We start from the raw sequence: 16,868 nt of genomic DNA on the forward strand, positions 1-16,868 counted from the left end.
ATGCTACCGCCTTCCTCTGAGATCACAAGCAAAACGGAAAAAAAAATACGGCCAAAGCATCTTTTGTTTTAGCATTTGTAGAGGCTGAACACAGATCCCGGTTTCTGTTCACACCTGCTGAAGATCTCTCATCACAATGGCCCTCACTGAAATAGCCCTCGTACTGAATGCAGTTTGTTGTTCGAGGTGTCCACGGAACTTTTTTTTTTTTCTTTTCCACTGCTAACCTTACGTATATCGATTCTCTAGAGAAGCTCGTTTTTGGGAGTTTGCATAAAACATTGGTGCACTGGTTTGAAGAACTTCTTCTCTTCTTATGACTCACCAGAGTGCTAACAAACCGTCGTCTGAAACACCTGGACCAGGATTCATAACAAATAATAAGGTGGAAATAAGGCCTGTCTTTCAATCTCCGTTTTTGAAAAGACACCTAAAAATCGCTTCTATTCAAACTATAATTTCGAACTGACTCGGATCCACGTCTTTTTTTTGTTGTTGTTGTTGGCGAGTACGTCCAGACGAGAGTGCTGAGAAAGAGTTACCGACACCCGGTTTGACTCCTAGGGTCTTCGAAAGAAAGAAGATAACGAAGAGAACGGCTCCTGGGACCTCCTAAAGAAAGAAGGGAACAAAGAGAACGGCTCCTAGGGCCTTCTAAAGAAAGAAGAGAACGGTTATGAGGAGTGCTGCCACTCAAAAAGCAGACTACGATTGTCGCCCTTCGTTTAGCATTTGTAAATTAATTTCTTTTCTGGTCCAGGCTTCTGTTTTTTTCACTTCACTTCGGCTCTTTGTCGGTGCGAAAGGGAAGGCTCGTTACAAAGGCTACTTATATAGCCTCCTCGTAGGTTGATCCCGGAGTCGCAGGCCGTTGTTTTGTGCCTCACAGACCACAGCCAGCCGCCATGACGTTCGCCATCGTCGCCGTGCTGCTGGGATCTCTTGGCGGTGGTGGTGAAACTCCCGTGCAGTTTCTTCCTATGCTCAGATGCGATAGTAAGTCTAGCACCGTTGTGCCCCACCGCTGCATTCAAGATTAGCGCGGCAAGCCGCTTCACAAAATGATTGGTAATATTAAACACGGTGATTCAGTAAGGAAGAGGGCTTGCCCTCTTCCTTTCTGAATAGATAGATAGATAAGGAGTAATGAAAAGTAATTGTACAGAGAGTGTCACTGGCGCCGACGTTTCTTCAAGAACAATCGTCTGCTACACATCTACGCTCTCTTCTTGTCCACTTGTTGAAGCGTTGAGTCCAGCTGCGTACTCTGCTTAGCGATTTTCAACGCTTCAGACCTCCTTCTAGCAATGAGCATCTGTTTCGTTCAAGTGAGGAATAGACAGACGTACGCCTTTACGAACTCCCACGCTCACTCTACAGCCTTGACTAAAAGTCATACATGCTGATTCGTTGTAGTTGGTTTGCACCAACAGACGTATTTTATGTTCTTCAGCGTTGTCATGTGACTATATGAGCAGAGCAATGAAACAGATAGCACGCTAGATGCCAAGGAAATGGACGTCGTCCAATCCAGTGTGTTGGTCTTTGTGACCGTGAAAACGGTAACCTTATACTCGCTCCTATCAAATTGAATGATGCGTTTAGCTGCAGAACACAGTAATATGTCACGCAGTACATGCTTATTTTAATTTAAGTGAAGAAGGTTCGTAGATCTCGGGCAATACTTCACTGGTCTAAGTAATAGTTTCACAGTCAGGGACGAACCAGTAGAGTTCCTGGTAGACCAGAATAGTGGATTAGAGGGTCACCTATCTGGTAATGCGTGTTCGTACATTTGAGTTTTTTAGCGGGTGCAACACAATAGCAATCAGAAACATGAATGCTCTCTAACACTGCCTCCTTGAGCGAAGGTTGCAATGATACGAGGAGGATCGAATGCGAGCGAATCTCAACTCTTACTTGAAAGAATCGAGTGACACGGTCACAAAATTACTTTCTATTCCTGAATGTCTATTCCTGAACAAAGTGTTGTATTTGGTAAACGATATCAGCCTTTACACCGGTAAAGTAGACCTTTGCTGCTGAATTGGGACCTCTTTTTTGGAAGTACGCTGACGACGCCACTTATGGAACTTTCTTTTAACGTGACCATCTACCTACCCACATATTGTAAAATTACATTTAGACACAAATCGATTGGGCGTTGGCGTGGACTACTTTTCGGACAGAAAGATATGAAGAAAATATGCCTGCGTCTTAAACAATGTGAAATAACGTTAAACGAACAATGTAGATTACGTAACAACGCGCACCTCTTCTCTTAATCAAGTTGGTGTACTTTCTAAGAAGGTTACAAATTAGTGCTAGGCCAAGAAGAACGATTGAGCTGGTGGCTTGGGACGAAATGCTGACACTCATAAGAACTGAAAAGTAACTGAAAACTGTGATTCTCGCGGTGCGTCGCAACAGTTTTTTTTTTACATCTTTTTGTGGTTCGCTTGTACAAGCAACCTGGTTGCTTCATTTGAGAATATATATCCAAACACATGTAAAATTGCTTTCAACCTATCACCTCTGAAAACTTGGAAAAAGGGGGAGCGGGGCGAATCACACAAACATGTACGCAATCATAAGCACAAGTATCTCAAGAGCTTTCTAAACAAGGCGCCTTGAGAGGAGCCGTCCTGGTTCAGGTGGCAAGACGGTAAGTTGGGCCAGTTGGTTAGGATCCATCGTGAACTTACAGCGCAACACCAGAAAAAAAATACAGGACAGGGAAGGATCAAAAGAGCCGTCTTTTCTTTTCTCTTTTGCTCCTTCCCTGTCCTGTATTTTTTCCGGTGTTGTGCTGTAAGCTGGTTCAGGTGATCGTGGTCTGGGATTGATTGTGATTGTGAAATGGTATAGTCGCTTGATAGCGCAGATGATACATTCGAAGCGTGATTCAATAGCATGAATGTATGCTTACAAATAAGTTTTTCACAGAACAGGGTAAATTGTGCAGAGCACATAGATGCAAGGACAGATGGGTGAGGCCTTTTCTAACGAGTGCTCACGAAAACGCAGGTAACCACACTGCTGATATAATGCGTGTGACGACAAAAGATGCTGTGGTGAACTCCACCATGAAGGCCAAGATCAAGCTGCGCGTCTACGATACGATTCTCAAGGACCTGAAACTGAGATTGACTATGTTCACACCGGAGGGCCACATCGTGCCATGCATTGACGGCTTCGGAAGCTGGTAAGTGAATTCTACGGAAAGGTGCGGTCACAATAGGTCCCTTGTATGACCGTGAGGTTTTGTCATACGTTATGTGAAGTAGTATCTACTGTTGTTTGCCGCGGCTTTGGTTAATGGTTTGCTTACGGCTGCGTGAACCACATTTCAGAGTGACCTTGAAGATGATGGGTGGTTTGTAATGGCGCAAGGGCCAATTGATGGCCAAAGAGCGCCATTTCTAAAGACTAGAGACATGAACGATGATATGATGCGTGTCTGTAAAGGGGCATTAAAAGTCCACGCGCTAACGCGGGTAAAAGCATGGAAGTAATAAAATCATGACAGTGGCGTGAGATATGTGCAGTTAAAGTACATGGCAAAATGTCATGATAATAAAACCACGATGGAGATGTATAGTCACCGCAGCCACGACGACGGTACAGAGGTCGTGCTACGGATTACCTCGAAATAGGGGTTGAAAGCTACGAACATCTTTTAAAAACGTGAAAAGTGATTGCAGTTGAAAAAGCGGGTCCCTACCGATGAGAATCCCAGGGTGTAGTGGGAGCTGCTGTTGGTGGGGCAGTAAAAAGTGCTTTTTTTCTCAGAACATCAAGCTCATTGCACTGGACGAGAATCGAAGTTAAAGTTAAAAGACAAGGGACAAGGCAAAAAACGAACCATGGTTATACCTGGTTAAACCGAATTGGTCTTGCGATAGCGCAAACTTCCCTGAAAAGCAAGCAGCCCGCCACCTTGTGGCACTCGCTGAACAATGTACAGTGGTGCGCGGGAGAGAGCGAACCAACAATGCGCGTGTGTTTTGCTGGCTTTGCTGTGACGACGCTCGTGCGAGAAGGAAGGCAACAGTATTCAGGGTGGGTGAACCTTGGGGCCAAACGGGCACACAAGATTGGTTTGTCGGTTCGTACAAGGGGAGAATAAGCTTTCTCTTAAACACTAAAGCAATAGGACAGGCAAAGTCTCTCTTTTGTCCAGTTATGTGTACTCGCGCTTCGAAGTTCTACCATGCAATACGAGCAAGCGGATTTGATAGCATTGCGTACATTTCAAGTACAAAACAAGGGTATCAGTTGTTTATAGAATTTGGTAAGATTGAATAACACTTCATAATAATCCACGCCTCCGTGGCGTGATTTGTCTTCTGCTATTGCTGCTCAAATGTCAACCTTGTAGTTAGCCATTGGCTTCTCTATATGAGTGTTCTATAAGCAAATTCGTTTAGCTGTGGCCATATCGCTGCGCAATGGTGACCTTGAAGGGCTACTGGTAAAATTCCTAGATTGGTGCTCTACAAGACAATCTTGTCAGAGGGCAGTATTGTAGGTCCTACAATTCTCTGGGTGTCGGTACTCAGTCCGCATAAGTTAATTTATTGTGGCGAATAGCCCGAAACAGACGAAGCATGAAAAAGTAAACTCAGGCACAGCTGCTACGCGATCTGAGAATTTTTAACAATTGAAATCGGCCACCTGAGACATATCCCATGAAAAGAGCAATATTAGGTGATGAACGATTAAATAGTGCGTCTATAGACTAGATAGGCTGTCGCTAAAACGCAGAGCACGACTGACACTTTTTTTTATTTAAAAACGTGGCAATTTGGGATAGTTGGTGTGGCATGACGATTGTTGTAGAGCGAGATGAGATCAATGACAAACAGACACCTTGTCGTCGGCATTGTTGTCGTATTCATCGTCGTCTTCTTGTCCCTTTGTCATCGTCCTGATCTCGCGCTATAACAATCGTCATGACATTTTTTTTAAAGCGAGGACATCGCGTGCAGTGGTTGCTTGCTATAAAATTTGTCTGTCCATGTTTGAGTGTCTCGTTAAACACATCTGTGAGATTAATGTTACTGCCAGCTTGGCTACTATCTTTTTCATATTTATGTTCAGACTGTCATGCACAGTTACCAAAAAAGTAATAAACGATGATTTATCCCAACAAATTATTATTTCGAATAAATATCTGTGCTACAAAACTGATAGCTGGGCGAGTCGGTATGCATGCATATTTCAACTTTTTTACCACCCACAGAACACAAAGACAAGCACGACAGCAATGTTAGCTCTCTCGTGCCCCTTTCTTATCCTTATGTTCTGAGCGCGCTAAAGAAGGGTTACACTATCAAAATCAGCGCCAATGAACACGACAGCGTGCGTTACAAGAGAGATGGGCGAAATTGCGCAATCACTAGTACGAGGTAACACGAAATGTACGACTTATATTTTTTTTTTTTGTAGCACGCACGACTTCTGCAATACGAACAAGAACACGACGATGCTCTTGGGCAACGGAACCGAGCCCGATTACGGCGTCCAGTGCCCCGTGCGCCCGGGTACCTATTACCGCACGCTGGATTTCAAGCTTTCGCCCAAGCTCACCAAACACATTGGCGTAAGTACGTCGCAAGTGCGTGCTGCATTTCCGAGCCTGCGAACAATAGTGAACCATCAAGTGACCTTGCAACACAATGCCACGTGACCACATGTTAGCGCGGTAACTGGCCCCCAGCATCAAGACTGACTGAGTGTGACACACTCGGTCGGTCAGTGCTTGTGCGTGTGTTGTGTGCGCATCAGTGTTGTAGCCGGCCTGACTGCGAAATGACAGCTGACGCAGCGGATAACTAGTTTACTACTGATGTCATTGTGGCGCATGTCATACGCAATTCAATGGAGGGTATACCTCATTAGTTCGTTTAGAAAACAATACGTGATTCTGTGCTACCAAACATTCTACATGGCGTGACAAATGTCACTTCTACATTTGACGCGTGTTTTCGCAAGAACGTAATGAACAGCGAATACAGAGGGCTGCATAACTGCTGGTCAAAAAGACATATTAAGGCTACGTGTGTTTGTACGCACGCACGCACACACACACAGGCGCACCCACACACACACACACATACACACACACACACTCACTCACTTCTCAACTGCATTGCTTCTAGGAAGTGATCAGAACATAGCTTGCTTGCTTGCTTTCTTTCTTTCTTTCTTTCTTTCTTTCTTTCTTTCTTTCTTTCTTTCTTTCTTTCTTTCTTTCTTTCTTTGTGCTTACTCGTATGTGGATGTTCATCTGTTCACAGAACGGTGAGCTTCTCGGGACTATGCAACTTGAGAGCGGAAGAAAGGTGGTCGCATGCCAGGCCTATTACATGATGCTCTACCCTAAGAGGCCTACAGCAAAGGAATGGTACTAGACGGCGCTGCCAGCAAAACTTGCCCCATAGCCTCACCAGGACGGTTCACAGCTGCGCAACTCAATAAATTGACAATACGATCGACATGGAAGCAAACAGTCGCTTGCTTTACACGCCAATACTGTGTCTCACTTGATTTAAAACTTATAACGCCTACCAGAGGCTCAGTGTTCTGTCGTAATAAAATTGAAAGAAGCAAATTCGGTCCACAATTGCGCGAACTTTTGTGGACGCTGACGCGCATTCCAGAGTTTTGCTTTGCTTCTTTGCGTTCAAGTAAGGCTTACTTTGCACTCCAATATATATGTCACGTACGCTGATCGTATGTATGTATGTATGTATGTATGTATGTATGTATGTATGTATGTATGTATGTATGTATGTATGTATGTATGTATGTATGTATGTATGTATGTATGTATGTATGTATGTATGTATGTATGTATGTATGTATGTATGTATGTATGTATGTATGTATGTATGTATGTATGTATGTATGTATGTATGTATGTATGTATGTATGTATGTATGTATGTATGTATGTATGTATGTACGTGGATATAAGAATAGTTCTTGGCAATCAGGAACCTAAAAAGGGAAAGAGTCGATACGAAAGTCTACACGTGGAAATATTAACGACCACAAGAACGGCCATTGAGGGAAAGCTCAATCACAAGGATAGGATGCAATGGTGAGAAGAACGTTCGCCACACAAAGCATGGTTATGCGTTAACACAAGTATTCGGCTGTTCTTCGTAAACCACGTTGAAGGCAACGTGAACAAGTGTTGGAATTCGATAAAATTTCGTGGTTAGCAGGAATCATCGTTATTCGCGATGATGTAATTTTTTTTTCCGTGGTTGTAGCAGTCGGAGCTTCACAAAAGGCGAAAGAGCAATTGCTCTTGTTCCTCTTACGTGAGCGCGACAAAAGTGGGGACGTGGAAAAATACAACATCCTCGGTGTCTTTGGCGCTGCTGAGCTGCACTTCATTGGAAACTTCCCGCCACTGACTGATCAAAACTGCGAGAACGCTATTTATATGACGAAGGCTCTAGTGAGTACAGCGAATCCGAAAGTTCAGCAGCTGGATTACGATATTTAGAATAATGACAAACAGCAGCGGAGTGCTACCTGAACAACTGGAACTGCTTGAACTGATAGAGGAGGCCACGCTTATACAATACTAACCTTGCAGTTAATGGGGCAAACCGAAGATGACGTCATCGAGTTATTTCAGCATCTCAAGAAGCCCTGCGGCCCGTGCCTCTGTTTATTTCTTTCTTTGTTTTTGCCAAAAAGTGATATCTGCATTCACCTTTGAGTCACCCCGCCTTTCGAAATAAGCAGAGATCAAACTGTCCTAACACGCGCCTGAGTTTTTTATAAGGTTCATCAGCTTTCTTATAGCACCTTGGGTACCATGTACGTGAAAGATATGCACGTATGCGTGCATCTATCATGTGAGAATGTAGTCATACTTACGTTCACTTGCCCGGGCAAGTTTAGCTAGGGATAACAGCTTGACATACGGGGCATAGCAAACTCAGAAATTGAGAGATAGTTGAATTTAGCATGCCTATACGTACAGGCACGCCTATGAAACTATGCACAAACGTGCATTAAGAATGCTCAAACCACTGCCTTTTCTACCTCACCGAAAATGTTCTGGCTACGTCACCGCCTTTTGCTATACATATTGTTGTGCGGTTACCACACACAGCTAGAGCTCGAGAACTTACAATTTTACCTGTGCGTGCGCGCACAGCCTTCAGCGACATTAATCGCTCAATGGTGTTTCTGGAAGAAGAATTCGGCCGGTGAGCACTGTGGAAAAAAAAAAGTACGATAAAGGAACAAAATGCCCGGACACAAAGACACGCGACGCTTGCGCCCTCTGTAAGCTGCACAACGAAGGCGAAGCGCGACCCTCGTGATCGCAAACGTTGCGCTCCGTTGCTAGTTTCGGAGGCAACAAGGTCTTTTTACAGTTTGAATGCTTCCCCGATAGATGGCAGAGAGCAAGCACAAAATCTGATTCGATTTGGCTGGTGAGGAGCTATAAGCCTGAAAAGAGGATTTTATGAAAAGCACGAACTTACATTTGCAGACCAGGCTCACCAACGGGTCTGATTGATTCGCTGCCACAAAGGTGACAGTCTATTTCCCAGTCCGCCCAGGCTCCCCAATCACCATATCCATTTTGTGGAAAGAAAGTTCATTTATTCTATCGATTGTGCCGTGCGGTTAGCAGGGCAACGCTTCTGGGAACACTGCACTAGGATGTTCGTTTTCTCATGTCATATCGACGCTCGCGGTAGACACGCGAGACAAGCTGTGCATTCCTTCTCGACCCCTCGTTTTCTAGCGCTCACCGTTGATAGAGTAGCTGTTAATGAGATGATAATGATACAATACTGCATTCTTCCTAGCAAGGAAATTGCCATCGTCCAAGGGAACGGGTTCGGTCATGTAGGAAAGCTGGGGACGCTAGCTGCCCCCTGATTCATTTTAATGCATGTTTTCTTTTTTCCCAAATATACAATATGATAATGAGTAATAATGGGCTCCGCAAATTTTAACCATCTTCTGTGCCTTATCACGCACTGATATGGCGCAGTGCACGCGCCCATAGCATTTCGCCATCGACGAAATGCGATCTTTACGGTCAACACCTATAGCCTTCGAGTTCCGGGTCGGCTGCCGAGCGACCACTTTGCCACCGTGGTGGACTAGCTCCCCTCTCAGCATTGTTCGCTCAAGTTATGGCTGGTGAAAAGCGCTTAATTCATTTAGGCTTACGATACACCAGAAAGTGTGAGCGAACACACATGGTGGTGTGAAGCGATTTCCTTCGCACCACACGTGTGTTTCATTCGGCTATTCGGCCAAACATGGTAACAGGTGAAAACAGTGCAAACTATAAGACGAGAACGAATAACTAACAAACGGGACAAGCGCTGTCCTATGTGTCATTTCTCCAATCGTCTTTTCTAGTTTGCGTTGTTTTTACATTTTATCCTTCACAGTACTTTTCAAATAAAACAAAATCTTCATCACCATAGGACACGTTTATGGTATTGTTGGTGCGCAACCTAAAAAAGGAAAGATCGCGCAAAAACAAAACAAAACAGGAAATAACAACCCAAATAACACAGACGGTGACATGTGGACGAAGTAGGCCTATCTCAATGATCACTACAACCGACATTCAGTGGCTACTTCATGCCTTTTTTACTCAAATTCTCAAGAACTGAAAGTCACACTACTGCAAATTCCCGGCCTAAGCCGCCCGCAGAGGGGCCGGCTTCATTTTATTATTAGCAGAAGGAGTGTACAATCGAAACGGGCACCACATAATTTCTATCCAACTAGCACAGCCAACAGAAGACACGTTTTCAAAGTTAACTCAGCATGAGGTGATTCTGGTCAACATAGTGTAACACCTGTGGGTTCGCTTAGTCGCCCGACGATGAACAACCGAACCGGGCATACAATGTACCAAACATCGAATCTGTGAGGCATCCTTCGTCCCTGTAAGCATCAAGCTCAGAGGTGGAGATTGAGAGGGGGGTTAATCTTTCCCCCGGAAATTTTCGATTTCGCGTTATTATATATATATATATATATATATATATATATATATATATATATATATATATATATATATATATATATATATATAGATGAAATAGATGATCAGAGTTTCTTCCGGCTACCGTAATAAAAGTTATAAACTTCGAGAATAGTGCAGTATAGGAAACAAAACAATAAAATATTTATTTAATCCTAACAGTTTCGGCTGGTGGACCAGCCTTCTTCGGAGGATGTAAGTGAAATGATACAAGTTCCCGTAGCAGAGGGTCACCCTCACAGTTTAAAGACCCTCCAAAAAAAAAAAAGAGAGAGAGAAAAAGACAAGCGGGCGAACGAGGTAGCAACAGACAACAAGAAGCAGAAGAAGGAGAGGAACTAGAAAGGAGCGACGGAGAGCCGCCGGAAACGAGCGGGTAATTCTGGCATTGTTACTTGGTATAGGTAAGACGCGCCGCCAGCGGAGGCGACCAAGAAAAACGGAAAAATGTGGAACATGTTGCTGCTTACTCGCATCCCACACCTGGATCGAGTTTAAGTTCACGTGGTTCGGCGGCTGGCCCGTGGCATCGGGCCACACACACACACACACACACACACACAAGAAGCATACGACCCGCTCCAGCTTTCGGAATATAATGGCCACGTTGGAAAGCTAATGTGCCCTCTCCCCCTTCCTCCACCTGCCCTCTCTTGCAGAAAAATGTACAACCAGTCATACTGAAAATAAATAAATGGGTATTTTTGTAAAGGATGAAAATATAAAAAAATATATAAAAAATAATACTAAAAAAGTACTCAGAAAGGAAAATAAAGTCTAATAATGCTAACACAATCCGTTTGGTTCACGTAGCATCGAATTCGTTAAGTTTCGCTATATTGACCAACTTGCGTGTGCGACTTCACGTATGTATAAATAAATTAATTGAGTAATTCAATTTCTGTGTTTCACGAAACGTCGCGGAGACACGTCAGTCGCCCAGGGCTCTCGTTGATTCCGTGGGTAAGTGATCTGAATTTCTTTATAAAGTATGACTCCCGCTGTTCGCGCTCCCGTGTGTTCTGGAAGCCGGATTGTAGGAGTATGACACTTACGCGTTCGAAAGAGTGACCAGGAAGATTGATATGTTTGGAGAACGGCAAATTGGGGAGGCCCTTTACGTGTGCCCTGTGGTTGTTGAAACGCAAACGGAACGCGGTTTCCGTGTGTCCAATATATTCCTGTTTGCACACCTCACAGCGAATTTTGTATACCACATTGGCTGAGTCACAGTTAAGGTCGTCTTTAATTTTGTACACATAGTCTGAACAGGAGGCTTCGGCCGTATCTGTGGTCACCATGTGTGTGCACACCCTGCAGCGAGGTTTCCCGCACGGTCTACAGCCCTGATGGTGGTCGGATTTGTGTGTTTTCGCCTTGACCAGTAAGTCTCTCAGGTTTTTATTTCTTCGGTAAACCACCTTGGGCGGAGTCTGAAAAATGGCAGAGAGGCGACTACTCTGTTTAAGTATGTTGAAGTGGCGGTTTAGTATAGAATTCACCCGAGGGGCGGCGGCGCAGTATGTGAGGATTAAATTTGCCCCTGAAGTTATATCATCTTTATTCCCACCTTTTTCTCCCATTGTTGATTCTCGGTCCAAAGAGCGAGCGCGCTCAATTGCATTGTCAATTATTTTTTCGGGGTACTTTTGACGCAAGAAGGCTGTTCTCAATTCCTGTGCGTGGGTGTCAAATTGCGTGATTTCAGAGCAAATTCTTCTGTATCTGTGGGCTTGAGAGTAAGGAACACCTGTTTTGCAGTGATGGGGGTGACTGCTATGGAAATGCAGATACTGTTGGCGGTCTGTTGGTTTTCTATACAGGGAAGTAGATATGGTGGTGCCACTGAGTGATACAGTGATATCCAGAAAGTGAACACTCTTCTGCGAATACGTGTGCGTGAATGTTATCGAAGGATGCACGGAGTTGAAACCGGAAATGAATTTGGAAAGATTATGTTCACTATCGGCCCACACGAAGAATATATCATCGAGGAAGCGTCGGTAAAATATAGGTTTGAATGGAGAATTTTCGAGGAAAGGAATCTCTAAAGAGGCCATGAAAATATTTGCGTAATTTGGGGCCATTTTGGTTCCCATGGCAGTTCCGTTTACTTGCAGATAATGGTTTTGGTCGAATTCAAAGTTATTATGTTTAAGTACCAGATTTAGGAGCACCTCTAAAGCGCTTTCGTCGAATTCACTCAAGACTCAGCCGCTGTGGTGTTTCAAAAATACAAGGACATGGTGAGCCGAATCGTGGAGCAGCGGCCGGAGATTAAGAAGATCTTCACCACATTGGTGCTACCGAGGGCCCCAGACCGCAGGCGCGCGTGCCTCAACCGGCCCTTCGTCGCACGGTTCAACAGAGAAGCGGGCCACTTCAACCACCTCCTTCGATTGCACTGTCGTCGAAGCGGGACTCTCTTCTACATCGATCACGCCTTGGAATGGCTTCCGCCTGGCCGGGTTCTGGCGGCCGATGGTATACACCCAAGTTTTGAGGGTGTTGCCCTCATCGCCAGCCACCTGAGATCGCTGCTTCTGCGAAATATGGTGAGGTCGCCGTCAACCTGGCTTGACCATGCACCATTAGGTCTGCCGGGCCCACCGAGAGAACATTGTCATTCCCGGAGTGAGAACCCCAGCATCCGCGAAGCAAGCGGGATCCCATGCCGACGATCATCACCACGAGCGCCGAGAATGCTCCTCATAGATCAAGAAGCAAGGGCCCCTACAACACGACTCGGGGCCACCCAGAGGCTTCCGGTGACAGTGCTTCTCCCCCACGCAGGGACTGACTCAACAACCCGTCAGGTACGGCCCGCTCCAGCACATATTGGTCTCGCGATTTCATGGCCTTAAGAAAGAATGTTGATAAGCGCGTGAGGTTTGAAATGCATGCTTCAAACCTTAAAACATATATTTCATCGGGATTCGCACCAAAGGGTCTCACTGTTCAACTGCAACCCGCAATGAATAACTTCAACAAAAATGAGCAGCGGCAATGGAGCAATATCTTAAAAGATGCATCTATTAGGCTTACACAGGTCGTAATACAACACAGTACACGTAAGGCCGCGGAACTTAAAGAGGAACAAAAGGCGCGACTAAAACAGTCCAGTTTAACGCAGTCAGAAACAGAAGAGCTAGCCAAATACGAAGGAAAAAAGAGATTGACCATTCAGGGCAAGAAGGACAAGAAATTGAGGCGAGACAGTGCGTGGCCGACTTTAAAATACTCCGCCAGCAATCCTCCCACAACGTATACAGATCAACCTGTTACCTCTCACCAATCTCCACAAAAGAGCACCGATGTCACCAATGTGGTTAACCTTTCCGGAAAATCTTTGACACCTGCGCAAACAAAGCTGCTATCAAAAGGTCTAACCTTCTGCCCCGCCTCTGGCAAAATTGATGAGTTTAAACTTTACCAAGATTTGGACAACTTTGCCAGAACCATGCGTCTAAAAGAATATTTTCATGATCGAAGCAGCACGCAACAAAATCAATTTTCAGATAAATCTTGGACTCCAGGTGAACAACGAGACAAATATCTAGACATGTACATTTCAGCCGTCCAGGGTGATATAATCAGGGAATATGAAAAGCGCCGACCCATTCGCAACAATCTGTCCAAAGAGGAGCGGGAGGCTTTGCGCAGTTTAAGTGACAGCCAGAGCATCGTTATTAAACCAGCTGATAAGGGTGGTGCTGTGGTTGTACTCGACAGGACTGACTACATCAAAGAAGGGCTTCGCCAACTGGCAGATGAAAATTTCTATAAACAACTGCCTTGTGATCCGACAGAGGAGTATGAAAGTACTATTAAGGCCTCACTAATATCATTACGTAAAAGTGGGAAGATAACCTACCCTATGCTTAAAATGATGTCACCTGGCAAATCGTCTCCCGGGCGTTTCTATTTACTACCCAAAATTCACAAGACTAACAATCCCGGCCGACCCATAGTTTCCAGCAACGGTACTGCTACTGAAAAAATTTCTAGTTTCATTGACTCTCTGATTAGGCACATCCCACAATCATTCCCATCATACATCAAAGATACCAGCCACTTCCTTCGAGAAGTCTCAAAACTTGTGGTACCTCTAGATTGCTATTTGGTCACCATGGATGTCTCATCACTGTACACAAACATTCCCCACACCGAAGGAATCGCCGCCACAGTCGCCGCCTACGGAAAAAGTAAATCGACGAGTGAATTCGACGAAAGCGCTTTAGAGGTGCTCCTAAATCTGGTACTTAAACATAATAACTTTGAATTCGACCAAAACCATTATCTGCAAGTAAACGGAACTGCCATGGGAACCAAAATGGCCCCAAATTACGCAAATATTTTCATGGCCTCTTTAGAGATTCCTTTCCTCGAAAATTCTCCATTCAAACCTATATTTTACCGACGCTTCCTCGATGATATATTCTTCGTGTGGGCCGATAGTGAACATAATCTTTCCAAATTCATTTCCGGTTTCAACTCCGTGCATCCTTCGATAACATTCACGCACACGTATTCGCAGAGGAGTGTTCACTTTCTGGATGTCACTGTATCACTCAGTGGCACCACCATATCTACTTCCCTGTATAAAAAACCAACAGACCGCCAACAGTATCTGCATTTCCATAGCAGTCACCCCCATCACTGTAAAACAGGTGTTCCTTACTCTCAAGCCCACAGATACAGAAGAATTTGCTCTGAAATCACGCAATTTGACACCCACGCACAGGAATTGAGAACAGCCTTCTTGCGTCAAAAGTACCCCAAAAAAATAATTGACAATGCAATTGAGCGCGCTCGCTCTTTGGACCGAGAATCAACAATGGGAGAAAAAGGTGGGAATAAAGATGATATAACTTCAGGGGCAAATTTAATCCTCACATACTGCGCCGCCGCCCCTCGGGTGAATTCTATACTAAACCGCCACTTCAACATACTTAAACAGAGTAGTCGCCTCTCTGCCATTTTTCAGACTCCGCCCAAGGTGGTTTACCGAAGAAATAAAAACCTGAGAGACTTACTGGTCAAGGCGAAAACACACAAATCCGACCACCATCAGGGCTGTAGACCGTGCGGGAAACCTCGCTGCAGGGTGTGCACACACATGGTGACCACAGATACGGCCGAAGCCTCCTGTTCAGACTATGTGTACAAAATTAAAGACGACCTTAACTGTGGCTCAGCCAATGTGGTATACAAAATTCGCTGTGAGGTGTGCAAACAGGAATATATTGGACACACGGAAACCGCGTTCCGTTTGCGTTTCAACAACCACAGGGCACACGTAAAGGGCCTCCCCAATTTGCCGTTCTCCAAACATATCAATCTTCCTGGTCACTCTTTCGAACGCGTAAGTGTCATACTCCTACAATCCGGCTTCCAGAACACACGGGAGCGCGAACAGCGGGAGTCATACTTTATAAAGAAATTCAGATCACTTACCCACGGAATCAACGAGAGCCCTGGGCGACTGACGTGTCTCCGCGACGTTTCGTGAAACACAGAAATTGAATTACTCAATTAATTTATTTATACATACGTGAAGTCGCACACGCAAGTTGGTCAATATAGCGAAACTTAACGAATTCGATGCTACGTGAACCAAACGGATTGTGTTAGCATTATTAGACTTTATTTTCCTTTCTGAGTACTTTTTTAGTATTATTTTTTTATATATTTTTTTATATTTTCATCCTTTACAAAAATACCCATTTATTTATTTTCAGTATGACTGGTTGTACATTTTTCTGCAAGAGAGGGCAGGTGGAGGAAGGGGGAGAGGGCACATTAGCTTTCCAACGTGGCCATTATATTCCGAAAGCTGGAGCGGGTCGTATGCTTCTTGTGTGTGTGTGTGTGTGTGGCCCGATGCCACGGGCCAGCCGCCGAACCACGTGAACTTAAACTCGATCCAGGTGTGGGATGCGAGTAAGCAGCAACATGTTCCACATTTTTCCGTTTTTCTTGGTCGCCTCCGCTGGCGGCGCGTCTTACCTATACCAAGTAACAATGCCAGAATTACCCGCTCGTTTCCGGCGGCTCTCCGTCGCTCCTTTCTAGTTCCTCTCCTTCTTCTGCTTCTTGTTGTCTGTTGCTACCTCGTTCGCCCGCTTGTCTTTTTCTCTCTCTTTTTTTTTTGGAGGGTCTTTAAACTGTGAGGGTGACCCTCTGCTACGGGAACTTGTATCATTTCACTTACATCCTCCGAAGAAGGCTGGTCCACCAGCCGAAACTGTTAGGATTAAATAAATATTTTATTGTTTTGTTTCCTATACTGCACTATTCTCGAAGTTTATATATATATATATATATATATATATATATATATATATATATATATATATATATATATATATGTACGCAGACCTGAAAATACATGCTCAAACGTACTGAAGAGATGGCTTAAGGCCCCGCCCTACCACCAATTGCAATAAAAGGAACCAAAATCGGGGACCCTTCTGCTTCGCCCTTAAGACTTGAACGCGATAGCGAAATGCGGATCCTAGTGCACCCTTCAACCACTAAGTGCATACTTATTCATATGTTTTCTTACATACACACGCACGCACAAAAACACGCACACAGTAGATTGGACCAGCGCGCGCTATTTTCACCGCAAGGGCTCACTTTCGTCGCGACACCTGTCGAACAAAATGCATTACAGGGGCCCTGAAACACTTTTTCAAGTAACCATGAAATGAATAGAATAGAAGAGCTTATTACCTTACGAATTCAGCGCCGCAAATATTTTAAGAATCCGTTAAGTGCGAGTGGAGTTACAAAGGTTTGTCGCATGCTGCGAT

General features: G+C 44.6%; 1 protein-coding gene across 1 annotated transcript; it reads left to right on the forward strand.

The window, feature by feature from the left end:
* Window positions 1-799: 799 nt before the first annotated feature.
* On the forward strand, window positions 800-6,535 carry LOC119164271 (uncharacterized). The gene is made up of 4 exons (XM_037416419.1): window positions 800-996; window positions 3,028-3,205; window positions 5,452-5,605; window positions 6,303-6,535. Exons 1-4 carry the CDS (start codon window positions 906-908, stop codon window positions 6,414-6,416), a joined length of 537 nt encoding a protein of 178 aa, XP_037272316.1. The 5' UTR covers window positions 800-905; the 3' UTR covers window positions 6,417-6,535.
* The last annotated feature ends 10,333 nt before the right edge of the window (window positions 6,536-16,868 follow it).

The sequence above is a fragment of the Rhipicephalus microplus genome, chromosome 8 (assembly GCF_043290135.1).
Source record: "Rhipicephalus microplus isolate Deutch F79 chromosome 8, USDA_Rmic, whole genome shotgun sequence".
Classification (NCBI taxonomy): domain Eukaryota; kingdom Metazoa; phylum Arthropoda; class Arachnida; order Ixodida; family Ixodidae; genus Rhipicephalus; species Rhipicephalus microplus.

Coding starts and splice junctions, on each gene's coding strand:
- LOC119164271 (XM_037416419.1), top strand. CDS start 906: ATGACGTTCGCCATCGTCGCCGTGCTGCTGGGATCTCTTGGCGGTGGT. Junction 997..3,027: donor TCCTATGCTCAGATGCGATA/GTAAGTCTAGCA, acceptor ACGAAAACGCAG/GTAACCACACTGCTGATATA. Junction 5,606..6,302: donor AGCTCACCAAACACATTGGC/GTAAGTACGTCG, acceptor ATCTGTTCACAG/AACGGTGAGCTTCTCGGGAC.